The 21,570-nt window shown below is 39.2% G+C and overlaps 2 protein-coding genes and 1 pseudogene across 2 annotated transcripts in view; all 3 read left to right on the forward strand.

Annotated features, from left to right (window-relative positions):
* Positions 1-8,575, forward strand: part of CR2 (complement C3d receptor 2) — a gene marked incomplete at its 3' end in the record, with an annotated part of 63,273 nt that extends 54,698 nt beyond the window's left edge. Inside the window, 2 exon segments of the mRNA NM_001009724.1 lie at positions 2,366-2,377; positions 8,545-8,575.
* LOC121816111 (uncharacterized) overlaps positions 1-14,127 on the forward strand; it is a 31,872-nt pseudogene extending 17,745 nt beyond the window's left edge.
* Positions 33-20,849, forward strand: LOC105614152 (complement component receptor 1-like protein). Its single transcript, XM_042229540.1, is given in 8 exon segments — positions 33-117; positions 14,016-14,183; positions 14,186-14,301; positions 14,303-14,420; positions 18,914-18,997; positions 19,000-19,080; positions 19,170-19,281; positions 20,783-20,849. Coding segments are annotated over 8 exon segments (831 nt in total).
* The last annotated feature ends 721 nt before the right edge of the window (positions 20,850-21,570 follow it).

The raw sequence follows: 21,570 nt of genomic DNA on the forward strand, positions 1-21,570 counted from the left end.
ATTGTTCTAGCACCCCTACAGAACTGTACACCATGCAGTTATCTTGCAGTGGACATACTCGTGGCTTACTGTTGCGGGAGACAACCAATTTAGGAAAGAGAAGGAGGACCTTATATCGTAAGTTCTGGTCTGCTTTTATTACTTATTGCTTACTTACAATACATGCTAAATAACATAAATGAAACATAAAAATAGTAATAAAATGAAATGAATTTCAGTGCACATATGTCACCAGCCTTAAAAACATCACTAGTCCCTTTGATTACTAAGTACTTGAGTACAAAGGAGAAAAGGAAAGATATACCTGATTGAATGCAGAGTTCCAAAGAATAGCAGGAAGAGATAAGAAAGTCAGCCTCAGTGATCAATGCAAAGAAATGGAGGAAAATAATACAATGGGAAAGACTAGAGATCTCTTCAAGAAAATTAGAGATACAAAGGGAACATTTCATGCAAAGATGGGATCAATAAAGACAGAAATGGTATGGGCCTAACCAGAAGCAGAAGATATTAATAAGAGGTGGCAATAATACATAGAAGAACTATACAAAAAAGATCTGAATGATCCAGATAAGCATGATAGTGGGATCACTCACCTAGACCCAGACATCCTGGAATGTAAAGTCAAGTGGACCTTACGAAGCATCACTATGAACAAAACAAGTTAAGGTGATGAAATTCCAGTTGAACTATTTCAAATCCTAAAATATGATGCTATGAAAGTGCTGCACTCAGTACACCAGAAAATTTGGAAAACTCAACAGTGGCCACATGACTAGCAAAGGTCAGTGTTCATTCCAATCCCAAATAAAGGCAATGCTAAAGAATGCTCAAACTATCATACAATTGAACTCTTCTCACACCCTAGTAAATTAATGCTCAAAATTCTGCAAGCCAGGCTTCAGCAATACGTGAACCATGAACTTCCACATGTTCAAGTTGGATTTAGAAAAGCCAGAAGAACCAGAGATCAAATTGCCAACATCCGTGGATCATGGAAAAAGCAAGAGAGTTCCAGAAAAACATCTACTTTGGCTTTATTGACTACGTCAAAACCTTTGACTGTGGGGATCACAATAAACTGTGGAAAATTCTGAAAGAGATGGGAATACCTGAACACCTTATCTGCCTTCTGAGAAGTCTGTATGCAGGTCAAGAAACAACAGTTAGAAGTGGACATGGAACAATGGACTGGGTTCAAATCAGGAAAGAAGTACATCAAGGCTGTATATTGTCATCCTGCTTATTTAACTTCTCTGCAGAGTACATCATGTGAAATCCTGGGTTGGATTAAGCACAAGATTAAAACACAGTCCCACAAGGTTGCTGGGAGAAATATCAATAACCTCAGATATGCAGATGACACCACCCTTATGGCAGAAAATGAAGAGAACTAAAGACCTTCTTGATGAAAGTGAAAGAGAAGAGTGAAGTTCAATTCAGTTCATTGTCTCAGTCGTGTCTTACTCTTTGCGACCCTATGGACTGCAGCACACCAGGCTACCCTGTCTGTCACCAACTCCTGGAGTTTACTCAAACTTATATACATACATACATATATATATATATATGGTCACATTGAGATGCAGAGGAGGAAAAGAGATGTGATCTTGTCAGAACCCACATCCCCAATACAGTGACCCACAGCCAGAAGAAAATCACAACCATAGGGTTCCCCCCTGAGGAGTGAGGTGCCCAAGCCTCACATTGAGCTCCACAGCCTATGGCATCTGCACCAGAAAGAAAATTACCATGGTGTCTGGCTTTGAAAGCCAGCAGGCTTATGTTTGGGAGATCCAGAGGGCAGTGGGAGACTCTGCTCTTAAAGGGTTCACTTGCTCTGAGTCCCACACAGACAGAGCAGCAGTTTTAAAATGCCTGGATTTTACAAGAAGGTGATTTACTGTCTAGTTTTAGGGCACTAGGGGATGTACCAGGAGTACATATACCAGGGGATGAAAGTGCTGGTAGGTGCCATTTTTTTTTTCTCTCCTTCCATATAGCTCGCTCAGTACTGGTAGGTGACTTTCTGTCACTCTCCATAAACATAAGTAATACTGTGTGCCCTATCACAACATTCCACCAAGAATCTGCTGTACCCAACCTTCCAGCCTAAACCAGTTCCTCTGAAGATGCTCCCACCCCATCCTAGCCATTGCATGTCTCTCGTCAGGACAGGTGCCCCTCCAAAGTGACTCACATTCTGGGGGCCTAGCCCCTCCCACCAGCAAGCCTACTGTAATTGCAACCAGGCCTCCCAGACACCTGGGCTGGGGATCAGTCCTTCCCACCAGTGTGTTTGTAGAAGTCATGACGTAAACACAACAGAAGGATGTGGGTGACCCATGCAGGGGATAGCCTTGAGTGCCTGGCTCTGGTGACCGGGAGGGATTATGTCACTGGGCTCTACAGGACACTGTCTACATAAAGCCATTCTTTTAAGATTGGCACATGCAGCCGATGTCCCTAATATATAAAAACAAATGCACAGATGTATGCAAAATAGGAAACAAGGGAATATCTTTCAAGTGAAAAAATAAGACAAAAGCCCAGAAAAAGAACTATACAAAATGGAGATAAGCATTTAGCAGATAAAGATTTCAAAATAATAGTCATAAAAATGCTTATCAAATTCAGGAGAAGAATGGATGAACATAGTGAGAATTTTGATAAAGAGACATAAAATACAAACAAGAAACATCAGAACTGAAGAATACAATAACTGAAATGAAAAATTATTGAGAGGGACTCAATTACAGAATAGAAAAAGCAGAACAGATCAGTGATCTGGAAGACAGAATAGTGGAAATAGACCCAAATTTGTAAAAGAGAGAATCTTGTGATTTGAAGGTATCATGTAGCTTTTCAAAGCATAAGCAGACTAGTATTTTTTAATAATATTAAATGCTTATTGCATTTTATGTACCACAATAAATTTCATATTGATCAAAGAAATAGATGTTATCATATATGACTCCTAGATACAATTAAATAAAAAGGAATAAATGTGTCAAATTTAAGAATATTCCTAGTCAATGGGTTTATCTCAAGCATAGGCAGAATTCACTGAGAAATTAATAGAATTGACACATATACTATTACTAAAAACAAATGAAATGCAAATGAAAAAATATATGGAAAGTCCTTATAAACAAAACATGAACATCTAAATAGAGAAATGATCAGAAGATACAAAGTGGCAATTAACAAAAGAAAAAGGTATAAATAAAAGGTATAAACAAAAGAAAAATGTATGTATATGTCAATACATGTGGAAGGATCTAGCCTTGCTATTAATAGAATACAAATGAAAATAACAATAGTATCCTATTTGACTACTATTAAATACAAAAGTATTTATTCAGAGCCCACAAATACTAAGAACAGCAATAAACAAAAGAGGCAAAAATCCTTATGTATAACTGCTATTGATGAAGTTCAGTGTAATGGGTATTGACATAAACTTCTAATAACAGTACTGTTGTTATTGTTTTAGTTGCCCAGTCACGTCCACCTCTTTGCGACCCCATGGACTGCAGCAGGCCAGGCCTCCCTGTCCTTCACCATCTTCGGGGTTTGCCCAAGTTCATATTTACTGCATCAGTGATGCCATCCAGCCATCTCATTCTCTAATGCCCTCTTCTGCCCTCGATCTTTTCCATGATCAGGGACTTTTCCAATGAGTCATCTGTTTGCATCAAATGACCAAAACACTGGAACTTCAGCTTCAACATCAGTCCTTCCAATGAATATTCAGGGTTGATCTCCCTTAACATTGACTGATTTGATCTCCTTAGTGGCAGTATAAATTGATACAAATTTATACCATTTAGCACAATTTAAGCAATATATTTTTGCCAAGAAGTTAAACTTGTCAGAAGAGTCTGTGTGTACTGTGCTTAGTTGCTCAGTTGTGTCTGACTCTTGCAATCCCATAGAGTGTAGCCTGCCAGGCTCCTCTGTCCATGGGGTTCTCCAGGCAGGAATACTGGAGTGAGCTGCCATTTCCTTCTCTAGGGCATCTTCCCAACCCAGGAATCAAACCTGCGTCTCCCATATTGCAGGCTGATTCTTTACCAACTGAGCTACAAGGGAAGCCTTCTGAAGAGTCTAAACGAATCTAAAGGTTTGGAAAGGTTGAAAAGTAACCTAATATTCACAATAGGGGATTATTGGAGTAAATTGTGGTCCATTTTAGGTGATGGAATGGGCTTCCCTGGTGGCTCAGAGGTTAAAGCATCTGCCTGCAATGTGGGAGACCTGGGTTTGATCCCTGGGTCAGGAAGATCCCCTGGAGAAGGAAAAGGCAACCCACTCCGCTATTCTTGCCTGGAGAATCCCATGGACAGAGGAGCCTGGTAGGCTGCAGTCCATGGGGTCGCAAAGAGTTGGACACGACTGAGCAACTTCACTTTCACTTTAGGTGATGGAATATTATTCTGCAATAAAACACTGGGGATTGACACAGTATATTTGCTAGAGTTTGCAGGAAGGATTCCAACGAGCACTTCACATATCTTCACCACCAAATTTCTGGACCAATTGAGGAATCAGACAGATGAAGCTCAAATTATATCTTTATTGCTGAAAGGGATTGGTAGAGAATATAACTTTAGGTAAGGGATCAATGAACTAATTTTTAAAATTCCACAATTAAATGTACTTTCCTGTTCTCAGGCACAGATGAATAACTGTCAGCTTCCCCCACCCACCCCTACTCATCACAGGGGTAGGAGAGGCACTTTAGCATATGGCCGGGAATGAACCAGAATGCATCCTCTCTGCAGGCATGACGAGTGGGAGTGTGGTGCAAGATGAAGAAGTTTGAAATTAATTGCCCTTATCCTTCTCCCAAACTCACCAATCTGAGAACTCATGATGGGAAGGTAGAGATAAAGAGAGAACCCAGGAGTATCAGTCTCAATAAGGCTCCAAAAGGAAATCTGAAGAGCAAATATAGGTGTGCTACCCAGCAATATTGTATATAATGAAAACCATTTTAGGATAGAGGTTATATTTAAAGAAGGCGAGACTCCAAACTCAGGACTAAGGCAACTCCAAACTAAGGCAAGGAGAGAAAGTTGCTTGTTATTTCAGAGAAGAAGAAGGAGAAAGACAAGTGAGGGATGGAATAAAATGACTGATGGCATTCAACTTCCCAGGGGAACACTTTCTAAAACTTGCCCCAAATGCAACAACAAATGCTTTGCACAAGTGGAATTGGGGGAGAAATCCACAAAATCTTGGGTTTTGCTGCTAGATGAAATGTAGTACAGAACCCAAAGCCAGCAGGGATAGACACAGCAGAGTGGAAGCAGAAAGAAGTGTGGGGATATAAGCCCTAAGACACACAGACATCATGCGGGTGAAGGAGGACTCTCATACAGCTGTGAAATATAGGTCCCAGTCCAGTTTAACCACAACCACCTGACAGCTAACATTCATGTTACACATGTATTTCTTCACATAAGAGACTGAAAGAACTTCCTCTAAGTTCTGGACCCAAAGTACAGTGCACAGACCAGCAAGGTCAGCATCTCCTGGAAGCTTGTTAGACATGCAAAATCTGCATACCCACTGAATCAGAGTCACATTTTCACAAGATCCCCTGGTGATTTCCATGCAAATGAGAATTTTGAGAAGCTCTTCTCTAAACCATTAACTATGCCGAAAGAGAGATTTTAGGTAATTTTTTGTCATTACAGGAATTTTCTGTGTCTTTCACTTTTTTCTACAATGACTGATTATTAACTTTTATAAATGGTTTTTAAAGACCTGTTACTGAACTTCTAGTTCCAACTTTGCTTTTCCCTGGAAACTGTTCAACATACAACCGTAAGATAACCACAAAAGGTAGGAAGAAAGTGGGCTGGTTAGGGGCCCCAGACCTTAAAGAATGATCCTGTGGTGAGTTCCCTGGATTTTCCTTTTACCTCTCAAGATGAGTGCTATAGAAGACTGTACGCCAGAATAGTCAACAAGCAGAGAGAGACAGAAGCATACTCTTTCATTAAAGGACTGGAGGAGGGGAAGCTCAGCATGGATGTAGTGAAGAAACCCATACTTAGGGGATAGCATTGGCCCAGTCTGCCTAGCAGCATAGGGAGAAATCAGGGATGGGGGATGTCTGTCCTTCCCAGGTCCCACCCATCAGAAACAGCAGGTCTCAGTCTACCAGCAGCCGTGTTGATAGTAGGACCTGGGTGATTGACATATCTCATGTCCTGCAACAGCAGTGAGTTTGTTCTCTGCTTCCAATGGTAGCACCAGTAGAACCTGGTTGGTGAGACCTAGCATTCAAGATAGCAGCAGGGAGACTCCTCCACTCACATTAGACATGCCAGAAGGCCCAGGGTGCCAGCCTTCCACACTGCAGCAGAAAACAGACCAGGATCAGTATCTCTTGACCCTACACCCATGGTAGTGCACCACTAATCCAGCAGCAGAAGATGAACCGGTCTCAGAGAGTCTCTTCTTTTTTTCTTGTTTCCTCTCTGCATCACTTATTTCTACCATTTTATCTTCCAAGTCACTTATCCTCTCTTCTGCTTCATTTCTTCTACTATTGGCTCCCTCCAGAGTGCTTTTAATCTCAGCTATTGCAGTATTTATTATTGATTGACTCTTCTTAATGTCTTCCAGGTCCTTGTTAAACATTTCTTGCATCTTCTCATTCCTTGTCTCTGGTCTGTTTATCTGTAACTCCATTTTGTTTTCAAGATTTTGGATCATCTTTACTATCATTATTCTGAATTCTTTTTCAGGTAGACTTCCTATCTCCTGTTCTTTGGTTTGGTTTGTTGGGTTTTTATCATGTTCCTTCACCTGCTGAATATTTCTCTGCCCTTTCACTTTGTTTAGATTGCTGTGTTTGTGGCACCCTTTCTACAGGCTGGGAGTTCATGGTTAATCTTAATTGTGGAATCTGCTCCCTGTGGGTGGGGTTGGACCAGTGGTGTGTCAACACTTTCTGTTTGGAGGAGCTTGCATCTGTGTTCTAGTGAGTGGAGGTGGATCTCTTCTTTCTGGAGTGCAATGAAATGTCCAATGGTGAGTTTTGGGGTGTCTATGTATTTGGCATGGCTTTGGACAGCCTTTCTCTTAATGTTCAGGTTGTGTTCCCGCTTTGCTGAAGAATTAGCATGGTGTGTCTTGCGCTGGAACTTGTTGGCTCTTGGGTGGAGCTTGGTTTCAGTGTAGGTATGGAGACTTTTGGGTGACCTTTTATCTGTGAATGTCCCCTGGAGTCAGGAGTTTTCTGATGTTCTAAAGTTCTGGAGTTAAGCCTTCTGTCTCTGGCTTTCAGTCTTTTTCTTATAGTAGCCTTAAGACCATTCATTTTGAAAAGATTGGGGTGCCTTTCTGGGTGCCTGGTGTACTCCACCAGCATTCAGAAGTTGTTTTGTGGAAGCTGTTCAACATTCAAACGATCTTTTGATGAATTTTTGGGGAGAAAGTGGTCTCCCTGTCCTATTCCTCTGTCATCTTGGGACTGCTCCTGATCTTAGTTTTTTGAATGTTTAGTTTTATGCCAGCTTTTCCACTCTCCTTTTCACCTTTATCTCAAGGCTCTTCAGTTCCTCTTCACTTTCTGCTGTAAGGGCCATTTCATCTGCATATCTGAGGTTATTGATATTTTCTTCTGGCAATCCTGATTCCAGCTTGTGTTTCATCCAGCCTGGCATCTCACATGATGTACTCTGCATATAAGTTAAATAAGCAGTGTGACAGTATGTAACCTTGATTACTACTTTCCTAATTTGGAAACAGCCCATTGTTCCATGTCCAGTTCTAACTGTTGCTTCTTGACCTGCATACAGGTCTCTCAAGAGACAGGTAAAGTGGTCTGGTATTCCCATCCTTTGAAGAATTTTCCAGTTTGTTGTGATCCGCATAGTCAAAGCCTTTCAGTTCACACATGAGGTGGCCAAAGAACCGGAGTTTCAGCTTTAGCATAATTCCTTCCAAAGAAATCCCAGGGCTGATCTCCTTCAGAATGGACTGGTTTTAGCATAGTCAAATTTAGTAGGTTAAAATGAAAATTTTTTCTCACAGTTCAGAAGCCAGAAGTTTAAAATCAAGATGTCAGCAAGATTGATTCCTTTTCCTGGGAGGAAAAAAAAAAAAAAATTGTCCTATCCCTCTTTCCTACCTGTGGTGGTTGATGCAATCCTTGGCATTCCTTCACGTACAGATGTATTTCTCCACTATTTGCCTCCATTGCACATGCTTTCCTCCGTGTATGTCTACCCTTCTCTTCTCTTACAAGCTCTCTTTAGATTGAAGATCCACTCTGTTAATCCAAGTTGATCTCATTTCAAGATTCTTTACTTAATTATGTCTTCAAAGACTCTTTTTCCAAACAAATTCTCATTCACAAGTTCCATGGATTTGGACATGAAATATCGTTTTAGGGAGTTGCCATTCAAACTACTACAATTACTGAATATGACTAGAGTTGTCTATCTCTATTATTTTGCTTTCTTGCTGAATTGACTCTTTTATCATAATGAAATGTCCCTCTTTACCTTTCATAATATTTCTTTTGTTAAAATCTATTTTATAATATTAATATAGAAATATTGACATTCTTTTTCTGATTTTGTATTACATATGCTTCAGATCTTTTACTTTCATCCATTCTTTGTCTTACATTTAAAATTTATCAGGGGATACCCTGGAAGTTCAGTGGTTAGGACTGTTTACTCTCACTGCTGAGAAACTGAGTTCAATCCCTGGCCAGGAAACTAAGTAAGAGCTTGCAAGCTGCCCAGCACGACCAAAAAATAAAAATAAGATAAAATTTATCTCTTGTAAACATCATATACTCAGATTTTGTTGTTTAATTCACTCTGAAAATCTTTGCCTTTAATCGAAATGCTTAGAATATTTCAAATTAATATAATTACTTATATAGTGAGGTTTAAGTCTAGCATCTTGGTATTTAATTTTTGTTTAACTTTTTCCTTTATTCTTCCTTTCTAACATTTTTTTTAATTTCTTTTTTTTTATTTTTATTTTTTAAATTTTAAAATCTTTAATTCTTACATGCATTCCCAAACATGAACCCCTTCCCACCTCCCTCCCCATAACATCTTTCTGGGTCATCCCCATGCACCAGCCCCAAGCATGCTGTATCCTGCGTCAGACATAGACTGGCGATTCAATTCGCATGATAGTATACATGTTAGAATGGCATTCTCCCAAATCATCCCACCTCTCCTCTCCTCTGAGTCCAAAAGTCCGTTATACACATCTGTGTCTCTTTCCCTGTCTTGCATACAGGGTCGTCATTGCCATCTTCCTAAATTCCATATATATGTGTTAGTATACTGTATTGGTGTTTTTCTTTCTGGCTTACTTCACTCTGTATAATCGGCTCCAGTTTCATCCATCTCAACAGAACTGATTCAAATGAATTCTTTTTAACGGCTGAGTAATACTCCATTGTGTATATGTACCACAGCTTTCTTATCCATTCATCTGCTGATGGACATCTAGGTTGTTTCCATGTCCTGGCTATTATAAACAGTGCTGCGATGAACATTGGGGTACATGTGTCTCTTTCAATTCTGGTTTCCTCGGTGTGTATGCCCAGAAGTGGGATTGCTGGGTCATAAGGTAGTTCTATTTGCAATTTTTAAGGAATCTCCACACTGTTCTCCATAGTGGCTGTACTAGTTTGCATTCCCACCAACAGTGTAGGAGGGTTCCTTTCTCCACCCTCTCCAGCATTTATTGCTTGCAGATTTTTGGATCGCAGCCATTCTGACTGGTGTGAAGTGGTACCTCATTGTGGTTTTGATTTGCATTTCTCTAATAATGAGTGATGTTGAGCATCTTTTCATGTGTTTGTTAGCCATCCGTATGTCTTCTTTGGAGAAATAATTTCAAGATTTGTATGGAAATACAAAAAACCTCGAATAGCCAAAGCATTCTTGAGAAAGAAGAATGGAACTGGAGGAATCAACTTGCCTGACTTCAGGCTCTACTACAAAGCCACAGTCATCAAGACAGTATGGTACTGGCACAAAGACAGACATATAGATCAATGGAACAAAATAGAAAGCCCAGAGATAAATCCACACATATGGACACCTTATCTTTGACAAAGGAGGCAAGAATATACAATGGAGTAAAGACAATCTCTTTAACAAGTGGTGCTGGGAAAACTGGTCAACCACTTGTAAAAGAATGAAACTGGATCACTTTCTAACACCGCACACAAAAATAAACTCAAAATGGATTAAAGATCTAAATGTAAGATCAGAAACTATAGAACTCCTAGAGGAGAACATAGGCAAAACACTCTCAGACATAAATCACAGCACGATCCTCTATGATCCACCTCCCAGAATTCTGGAAATAAAAGCAAAAATAAACAAATGGGATCTAATTAAAATTAAAAGCTTCTGCACAACAAAGGAAAATATAAGCAAGGTGAAAAGACAGCCTTCTGAATGGGAGAAAATAATAGCAAATGAAGCAACTGACAAACAACTAATCTCAAAAATTTACAAGCAACTTATGCAGCTCAACTCCAGAAAAATAAACGACCCAATCAAAAAATGGGCCAAAGAACTTTCTAACATTTTTAAATTAATCATTTTTATTATCCGATTTTGTCTCCTCAAGTAAATTTTGTTATTTTATTTATTTGTATATTTTATTATCCTAGAGACTGCAATATAGATCCTTGATTTATTATAATTGAATTTATCTTAATTATAACCTATTATAATTATATAATCTATTATAAATAATGATTTTACCACCTCCCAAACAATGCAAGAACCCATGGCAATCTCAACTCCATTTATGTCCTCCTGCCATTTCCTACTGTTTTTACATACATTTTGTATCTCACAAGACATTATAGGTGCTGCTTTTATAAAAGTTGTATTTATTTATATTTATCCACATGTTAACTCTGTTATACTTCTTCCATATTACATTTCTATCAGTTCTATGTGACACTATTTTCCTTCAGCCTAAAGAATAATTTTTAAGCATTTCTGTATTATAAGTCTTCTGGCAACAAATGTTTTAAAAATTTTTCTAAGTATGATTCCTTTGAAAGTTATCTTCTTTGTTTTCTGACTGCTTTTAAAATTGCTTCTGATTTTTTTACAATATCAATAATGCATCTAGGTAGGGATTTCTTTGTATTTGTTTTTTGGGGTTTGTATTGTGTCTTGAATTTGTGGTTCGATGTATTTCATCAGTTTTGGAAAAATCTCTATCATTACTTCTTCACATGTTGTTTATGCACTATTATCTCTCTCCCGTCATTGTGGGATGCCTTAGTTTTCAAACTTCAACATGTGCTTCTCCTTATTCCTCTCTTCTACAAGACTGTTACTCTCCCGTCTGTATTTATGTTTCTTTTGTTGCTCTGTGTTTTTGATGTTTTCTTCTATTTTAATTTCCAATGATTAAATTTTCAACTGTATCTAAACTGTCACTAATCTTATCCAGAAAACAAAGATCATGGCATCCGGTCCCATCACTTCATGGGAAATAGATGGAGAAACAATGGAAACAGTGCCAGACTTTATTTTTTTTGGCTCCAGAATCACTGCAGATGGTGACTGCAGCCATGAAATTAAAAGACGCTTACTCCTTGGAAGGAAAGCCATGAGCAACCTAGATAGCATATTCAAAAGCAGAGACACTACTTTGCTGACTAAGGTCCATCTAGTCAAGGCTATGGTTTTTCCAGTGGTCATGTATGGATGTGAGAGTTGGACTGTGAAGAAGGCTGAGCACCGAAGAATTGATGCTTTTGAACTGTGGTGTTGGAGAAGACTCTTGAGAGTCCCTTGGACTGCAAGGAGATCCAACCAGTCCATTCTGAAGGAGATCAGCCCTGGGATTTCTTTGGAAGGAGTGATGCTAAAGCTGAAACTCCAGTACTTTGGTCACCTCATGAGAAGAGTTGGAAAAGACTCATTGGAAAAAAGACTCATTGGAAAAGACTCTGATGCTGGGAGGGATTGAGGGCAGGAGGAGAAAGGGATGACAGAGGATGAGATGGCTGGATGGCATCACGGACTCGATCGACATGAATCTGAGTAAACTCCGGGAGTTGGTGATGGACAGGGAGGCCTGGCATGCTGTGATTCATGGGGTTGCAAAGAGTCGGATACACCTGAGTGACTGAACTGAACTGAACTGAATCTTATCCAAATTCAGAATTTCAGTTAACCGCATTTTGTAACTGTAGAACTTTTATTAGGTTCTTTCAAAATTTGCCCTGTCACTTCAATTGTTTTTAATGTTTACCAAAAATTTCCATTTTGTTAATTTTATCCTTTATTATTAGTAGTAATATAGTTTTTAAAAATCTGATAACAAAAATTCCAATATCTGGAGTCCTGATGGGTCAGTTTCTATTGTCAGTGGCTATGCTAGCTTTTGTTCTTGTTATTTTACTGGTTCAAGTGCCTGGTTACTCTTAATTGTGTATCAGGAATGAGATTTGCAAGCTTTTCTGTAGAAATAAATTCAAGATTTTGGATGACTAATTTTCTTTCAGAGAGGGATTTTTTTGTTGCTGTTGTTTCTGCCAGGTTCCTGGGGACCCTAGCAATCTGAGACTTTGATTCAATTTCAAAAACTAATTTTTTGGGGCCACCAGTGCTTGAAGCATAATTCTAATAATCTTGAGTCACAGAGCCTGGTTTTTTGAAGTCTCAATACATATCAGGAGATATTAATAAAATTTCTAATTTGAAGGCCCTGAACTGCAATTTTTTTCCTTTGACTCAAAGTGAAAGTGAAAGTCATTCAGTTGTGTCTGACTCTTTGAGACCCCATGGACCATACAGTCCAGGGAATTCTCTAGGCCAGAATACTGGAGTGGGTAGCCTTTCCTTTCTCTAGGGGATCATGACAACCCAGGGATTAAACCCAGGTCTCACACATTGCAGGCAGGTTCTTTACCAGCTAAGCCACAAGGGAAGCCCTTGTAGGGGCTTCCCTGGAGTGGGTAGCCTAAATACTCCTAAATACTGCAGTGGGTAGCCTATCCCTTCTCCAGCAGATCTTCCCGACCCTGGAATGGAACTGGGGTTTCCTGCATTGCAGGTGGATTCTTTACCAACTAAGCTTTCAGGGAAGCCCTGATATCAGGAAAGCCTTTGACTCAATGAGCCTATCAAATGCCACCTCCTGAGTCAACTAATTTTCCCAAGGGAAAAGCAGCTCAAATGCTTGATTCTTTCCTGGATTTTCATCTTCTATGAGACCATAGTCCCTCATTTGTTAGCACCCTGATACATATTTTATATTTTTGCAGCATTTCTAGTTTTTCTCTGGAGGTAAGTGGGAAATGGGTGGAGAGATAATTGAGGTCAATTATTGAAATTACCAGAAGCAAAAGCTACCTTAAGAATTTTCATTTTTAATTTTGTTTTAGAAATTTGGTTGATGTTACTTATTTGTTATATAGTGTTAGAAAAATGCAACTTTTTCCATGTCCTGTCATGTATTATGTCCTACTTTTACATTTAAAACTGTATCTGACATTTCTTGCAGGTTACTCTGTGGTCACTTTTATAGGGGTATACTATTATGAAATCAAATTTAGGCTTGATAAAATGAATTGGTAAGTTTTATCCTTTATATTCAAAATAACATTTAGACGTATATACTACATGAAACTATGATATAACTTCTTTGTTAATTTTTTTCTATTTTTACAAGTTTCTTTGTCTATACTAGCTTTCTATATCTACTTTAGTGAATATTAGTAATTTATATTTCTATTGACATCATTTAGATTTTCAAAATATTCAGCATAGTCTACAGCTTCATAAATTTTCTCATGCTTACCCAAATGTACTCAAATTGTATTTAGGCATGACCACGTAAATTAAAACTTTGTAAAAGCTTTATCTAGGTTAGCAAAGGTTCAAATCTAATAATAAAGGTAAAATAAAGATAGTTACCATTTAGTGACTCATTTGATTTCTCTCAATAGTCATTTTAATTCACTGCTTTCCATTCCCTAGGCATTCTTTGTGGGCCACTCCCAGGCATTACCAATGGAGATTTCAATAGCGCCAACAGGGAATATTTTAAGTATGAAACAGTGGTGACCTACCACTGCAATTTTGGAGAGAGAAGGCAAAAGCTGATTGACCTCATGGGTGAACTGTCAATATATTGCAACAGCGAAGACAAGTGAGCATCTGGAGCAGACCTCCCCTCCAGTGCATTATATCTATTAAATGCACACCTCTAGTCATTGAAAATTTAATAAAGATGTCTGAAAACAAAAGTTTTTTTTTTCTTCTTCTTCTTATATGAAACCGTGAGTTTTATGTGTCAGTCTGGCTTTACCATGAAAGGAGTCTCCATTGTTCATTTCCAGTCCCAAAATATGTGGGAGCTGGAGCTGCCCAGTTGCTCCAGGGGTGAGTCTGACTGAGGCCATGAAGGTGCCTACAAATGATACGAGTTGTAGGAGGATAAGGAGATTTGTTTTTGTCCTGGGGGGAAGATGTGTAATGAGCAGTGTGTAAGAGTACATTTTCTTGGGAGGAAACATGAAATAAAGCAGCCATGTGCATATGTATACATGTTCAAACTCAGAAGCAAAGATAAATCAGGGCAAAGAATGCACACTCTCCTTGCTATTCTTATAAACAAATTTTCTGCACATATCACCACTGATACTCTCTATAATCTGTTACTCGTTTTTTTTAAGTTAAAATAATCTTAAAAAATTCATTAGTTACTCTTGAGTACTGTAAGTGCTAATACATAATGAGTCCTCTTGTTAAGCACCATTATATAGTCTATGTGAAGTGAAGGTGAAAGTCGCTCAGTTGTGTCCAACTCTTTGTGGCTCCATGGATTATACAGTCCAGGGAATTCTCTAGGCCAGAATACTGAAGTGGGTAGCCTTTCCTTTCTCCAGGGGATCTTCCCAACCCAGGTATCAAACTCAGGTCTCCTGCATTGCAGGCGGATTCTTTACCAACCGAATCACAAGTGAAGCCCAAGAATACTGGAGTGGGTAGTCTACCCTCCTCCAGTGGATCTCCCAGGCCCTGGAATGGAACTGGAGTCTCCTGCATTGCAGGCAGTTTCTTTACCAAGTGAGCTATCAGGTCAGCCCTTGCACTTAATTATTAAAATAAAGGCATGAGGTAGTTAATATTCTTTTCACATTTTACAGAGAAAGTGAGTCTTAGGTTAGATAATTGTTCAAGATTATTAAGATAGTAACTATGGGGCTGACTGTGGCTCAGATCATGAGCTCCTTATTGCCAAATTCAGACTTAAATTGAAGAAAGTGTGGAAAGCCACCAGACCATTCAGGTATGACCTAAATCAAATCCCTTAGGGCTACACAGTGGAAGTGAGAAATAGATTTAAGGGGCTAGATCTGATAGACAGAGTATCTGATGAACTATGGACAGAGGTTTGTGACATTGTACAGGAGACAGGTCTCAAGACCACCCCCAAGAAAAAGAAATGCAAAAAAGTAAAATCACTGTCTGAGGAGACCTTACAAATAGCTTTGAAAAGAAGAGAAGCCAAAATCAAAGGAGAAAAGGAAAGATATACCCATTTGAATGCAGAGTTTCAAAGAATAGAAAGGAGAGATAAGAAAGCCTTCCTCAGTGATCAGTGCAAAGAAATAGAGGAAAATAATAGAATGGGAAAGACTAAAGATCTCTTCAAGAAAATTAGAGATACCAAGGGAACATTTCACGCAAAGATGGGTTCAATAAAGGACAGAAATGGTATGGGCCTAACAGAAGCAGAAAATATTAAGAAGAGGTGGCAAAAATACACAGAAGAACTGTACAAAAAAGACCTTCAAGACCCAGATAATCATGATGGTGTGATCACTCACACTCACCTAGAGCCAGACATCCTGGAATGTGAAGTCATTCACAGTAGGACCTGAGGAAGCATCAGTACAAACAAAGCTCATGGAGGTAATGGAATACCAGTTGAGCTATTTCAAATCCTGAAAGATGATGCTGTGAAAGTGCTGCACTCAATATGCCAGCAAATTTGGAAAACTCAGCAGTGGCCACAGGACTGGAAAAGGTCAGTTTTCATTCCTATCCCAGAGGAAGGAAAAGCCAAAGAATGCTCAAACTACCACACAATTGCACTCATCTAACACTCTAGTAAAGTAATGCTCAAAATTCTCTAAGCCAGGCTTCAGCAATATATGAACCGTGAACTTCCAGATGTTCAAGCTGGTCTTAGAAAAGGCAGAGGAACCAGAGATCAAATTGCCAACATCTGTTGGATCATCAAAAAAGCAAGAGAGTTTCAGAAAATCATCTCTTTTTGCTTTATTGACTATGCCAAAGCCTTTGACTGTGTGGACCACAAAAAACTGTGGAAAATTCTGAAAGAGATGGGAATACCAGAACACCTGGCCTGCCTCTTGAGAAACCTGTATGCAGGACAGGAAGCAACAGTTAGAACTGGACATGGAACAACAGACTGGTTCCAAATTGGAAAAGGAGTATGTCAAGGCTGCATATTGTCACCCTGCTTATTTAACTTCTATGCAGAGTACATCATTAGAAACGCTCGGCTGGAAGAAGCACAAGCTGGAATCAAGATTGCTGGGAGAAGTATCAGTAACCTCAGATACGCAGATGACACCACCCTTTAGGGCAGAAAGTGAAGAACTAAAGAGCCTCTTGATGAAAGTGAAAGAGGAGAGTGAAAAAGTTGGCTTAAAGCTCAACATTCAGAGAACTAAGATAATGGCAACTGGTCCCATCAGTTTGTGGCAAATAGACAGGGAAACAATGAAACAGTGTCAGACTTTATTTTTGGGGGCTCCAAAATCACTGCAGATAGTGATTGCAACAATGCAATTAAAAGGTGCTTACTCCTTGAAAGGAAAGTTATGACCAACCTAGACAGCATATTAAAAAGCAGAGACATTACTTTGTCAAAAAAGGTCTATCAAGTCAAGGCTATGGTTTTTCCAGTGGTCATGTATGGATGTGAGAGTTGGACTGTGAAGAAAGCTGAGCGCCGAAGAATTGATTCTTTTGAACTGTGGTTTTGGAGAAGACTCTTGAGAGTCCCTTGGATTTCAAGGAGATCCAACCAGTCCATCCTAAAGCAGATCAGTCTTGGGTGTTCATTGGAAAGACTGATTTTGAAGCTGAAACTCCAATATTTTGGCCACCTGATGCAAAGAGCTGACTCATTTGAAAAGACCCTGATACTGGGAAAGATTGAAGGCAGAAGTAGAAGGGGATGACAGAGGATGAGATGATTTGATGGCATCAAAAACTCAATTTAAATGGATTTTGGTAGACTCCGGGAGTTGGTGATGGACAGGGTGGCCTGGCATGCTACAGTTCATGGGGTCGCAAAGTGTTGGACATGACTGAGCAACTGAACCGAACTGAACTATGGGGAGGACCAGAATCTAAGTGTACCTGATTCTAGAGCTGTGAAAATAAAAAACTAGTCTATTTATTTTAAGAAGTGAGGGGTTTAGTGCATGTAGTAAGTGTTAAAACGGCAGGAAGAGCTAAAGGAGGCAGGAAATGTTACCAGAGCTCAGGAACCTACCATTTCCTCTGGACTAGAGCACAGGTGCCTGAAACTGTCAGTGAACAGGTATTTCCTTCAGCTGCTCATGCTGCAGAAGCTGCCACTGCTGCCAGAAGGTAGCTGAAGTTGCTGGAGCATGCAGTCATTACCATTGCTGGAATTAAAGTTGCTGCTAAGAAAGAGCCATCAATTGCCACCTCCTGAGCCTGTCCACAAGAATGACTTCTATCATCTTCCTGCCTTTTAATCCAGTATATATGCCTTCAACTGTCAGCTTAACCAGGACACAGCTGATAAGAAAGACAATTTTAGCTTTCAGGCTTGTAGCCTCAGCAGTCAAAGGAGAATGCAGAAGTGCGAGGCTTAGTCAACAGAGATTTAACCAGCATGGTACTTAAATATCACACTACAGTGCACTTATTAATCAAGGGAAACAAGGGACTGATGAGCCCTGAAATTTGATATTACAACATCAGAGTATTTACAAAGTTCTTAAAGGGGTAATTTATTATAGTGCAATGCCCCATTTTATTCTTGAGAAATCTAAAGTCTAGGCTGAGAAACTGACCTGACTTAAGCCAAGCTGAAATGACTTTTCACATTACTACAGTTTTACATAATTTAAGAGGTTCCAGTGTATTCTGATTCTGGGTTCAAACCAACTATATATAGAGACAGAGACTCAGATACAAATTATGGTATGGAATATGCAGTCTTATTATGAGAACTGTAGGCTTTTTAGAAGATTTCACTCAATGATTCTCTTTTCATTGGAATGAAATGAATGCTTGAGGAGGACCTGTCTCTAGAGAGTGGAGAGAGGAGACCGATTTTCTCTGCCAAAACATGGCAGGTGGCCACTGCAGAGTTGGAAAGAGATGTCTGAATTTTGTTCGTCACAGCATAGTGTGATAGGTGATTGGACAACATGTTGGATGAGATTTGGGCACAAGCATTGCTTATTGCCAAGAAGGTGGATATAAATTGATGATGGCTTTCTAGAAAGGAGGTATGAAGATATAAAAATCCATCAATCTAACAACTGTGTACTGAGTGAACAGTGATATTAATAGACTGAAATGTGGACAGGAACTCTCTGCTATGTCATCTCAGGAGTGTACTTTAGATGGAAAACCATGAACCGAGTATGTCTCAGTTCTAGTCACTGTTCTGCAGTGTATCAGTTCTTTTAACAAGACTCTCTTTCTCTCTCTGTTTAAATTTGCCATCAATAAAATGTTAGTCTACCACAACTGTCAAAACATATAGACGTATGGTTATGAGCCTATTGGCTAGCTCATCAATGAGGAAAAGTTATTTTCACACAATTAAGAGCACTTTGTTTCTCCTTCTCCAGTATGTCAGCCACCTCCAGAAATTCTGCATGGTAAACACACTCCAAGCCACAAGGATGACTTTTCTCCTGGACAGGAAGTGTTCTATAGCCCAGCTATGACCTCAGAGGGACTGATTCTCTATGCTGCGCATCCCAGGGAGATAGGAGCCTGGCAGCCCCCCAGTGTGCCTATACTCTCTGGTTTGCAGATCAATCTCTTTGTCTCTCATGGGAAATCTCATTCCTGTTTTTTTTGTTTTGTTTTGTTTTGTTTTCCTAGTGAACTCTTGTGCTGACTTTCTGTACTAATTTACTAATGGAAGTGTACTCTTCGCACTTAATTTCCACCTTGGAACAAAAGTATCCTTCATTCGTGATGAGGGATGAGTGTGAGCTGATTGGCCTGCTGAACGCTGAAACTGATCTTCATTTAAAAAAGGGTTTAGTGTGATTTGGGGAAAAAAAGGAAATATTCAGAGGAATTAAGTTTGGGAAGTATATATGGAAAGTAAGAGTGAGGAACAGGTGGAACTAATAACATGAGATATGAAGGAAAACCTGAAACATAAATGGCAAGTTCAAACACACACATACAGCCACTAGTTATGAATGTATATAGGTGACACATTAAGTGGAGAAATCATACTCTCCAAGCATTAAAGAAAAAGAGCCATTTTCAAGCATAAAAGAAAAAGAGCCATTTTCAGAGATCCAGGAAAAGATTGATATGCGAGAAAAGCTTATTAAAAATAACTGAGATCATTTAAGAATTATTTCAGAAATCTTTTAACCATCAAAAGTAAATTTTGTAGTAGGAGTGAAGCTATAATTATAGTTCATCCAATCATATGTCACCTGGTTAGTAACAGGCTAAGGGCTCTGAAATGGGATTATGGTGGCTGATGTTAATGTTTTAAGTAAGGTCATTCACTTGTTTATCGGAATCTTAGACCCATCACAGCATGCACATCTCTACATGGGAAATATAAAGCATGAGCAATAAAGTGCCTGATCTCAAAATGTTCCAAAGAATCCTTTCCAGCAGCCAAATACCAGCACCTAATAAATGTAGGAACCATGAGGGCCCAGTCTTACCTGGTGGCTCAGTGATAAAGAATCCACTTGCAATGCAGGAGATACAAGAGACATAGGTTCAATCCCTGAGTCAGGAAGATCCCTTGGTAGAGGAAATAGCAACCCATTCCAGTATTTTTGCCAGGGAAAATCCCATGGACAGAGGAGCCTGGTGGGCTACAGTCCATAGGGTTGCAAAGAGTTGGACATGATTGAGCGACTGAGCACACACATACTCAAGGGTTCAACATACAATGAGAATTTTGGAGGACTTTGTACCAGAATTATTTCCAATCTCCTTTCATTTTTGCTCCCAGAATATTCACACTTACTCTTTTGTAGCCCAACATGTGAACTTTCCAAATCACTACCACAAATATAGAGATAAAAGAATAGTCATTGTTCTTTTCCAGATATTCTTTGCTTTATTAATCCAGACTGGCAGCTGCTTTACTAGCTGTTCCAGTGCCTACACTTGGAGGATGTTTTATTCTAATAATGACTATGAGATGATTTATCAGCATGGGATGCTCAGAGAGAGACTGATTTCTCTGAGTCTGGATCCAGGATCAAGGAGATGGCAGCTATGCTACCAATACCTTCTTCATCTTTGGCTGGGTCTGTATAATATGACCATTTAACTGTGCTTTGCTGTTATCCCTCACTCTTCCGGAAGCTGTGACTTTTCAAGACTGATGTAGCGTCTGCACCCCTGCCACCTGCTGGTTTCAGATCCTCAAACTGATGAGATTTTTGCAAATAAAATAGCATTTTGGTTGAAACTATTCCCATATTCACAAATATTTACTTCCTTAGATTCCAGTTAAAAGGAAGTTCTGCTAGTTACTGTGTCTTGGTAGAAATGGGAAAGCCTTTGAAATAGCAGTGCTTCAGTGAATGTGCATAGACGGGATAACACTGAAGGCCTATCTCTCCCTTTAATCTATTTATAACTTGACTCCTGGCCTCTCCAGCAGTTGTTTTCCTACTTTCTAATTCTAATTATTGACAAGTATTTGCTCATTTTATGAGTATTTTATTGTGATTAAACTTGTTGTAATTCACTTTCAAGTGCATTATATGTTTTGGGAACCATCTGATCAGGCTCTGCCATTTAGAATTCTTTGTTTAACATGGTAAATCTTGCTGTAGTTTGCCTCTAAATCAGGAAAGATTAGCTAATGTCAAGCTTTGACCAATTTATTATTTTCTTCTTTCTTTTGTTTAATGTCATTGAAGTACTCTATGGTTTTTGCATTTGCTAATATACAAGTATAAAACATTCATTCATTTAATTCAATTTATTGAGCATATACTCTGTGTTTGATGTTCTTCCAGGCACTGGTGTTATAGCAGTGAACAAGATGAGCAAACTCCCTGTCCTGTGTTTTTATACTTAAATGGAGAGGTGGTACAAGTAGGAAAAAAAAATTAAAGTAATTTTTATGGAGATTGTAGATCAAAGCAGTGCAGGAATATGGGGGAAATGGGGAGCAACATTACACAGGCTGAGCTGTTTGCTGCTGCTTCTACTGCTAAGTTGCTTCAGTCGTGTCCCACTCTGTGCGATTCTGTAGAGGGCAGCCCACCAGGCTCCCCCGTCC

Source organism: Ovis aries, chromosome 12 (genome assembly GCF_016772045.2).
Source record: "Ovis aries strain OAR_USU_Benz2616 breed Rambouillet chromosome 12, ARS-UI_Ramb_v3.0, whole genome shotgun sequence".
Taxonomy (NCBI): Eukaryota; Metazoa; Chordata; class Mammalia; order Artiodactyla; family Bovidae; genus Ovis; species Ovis aries.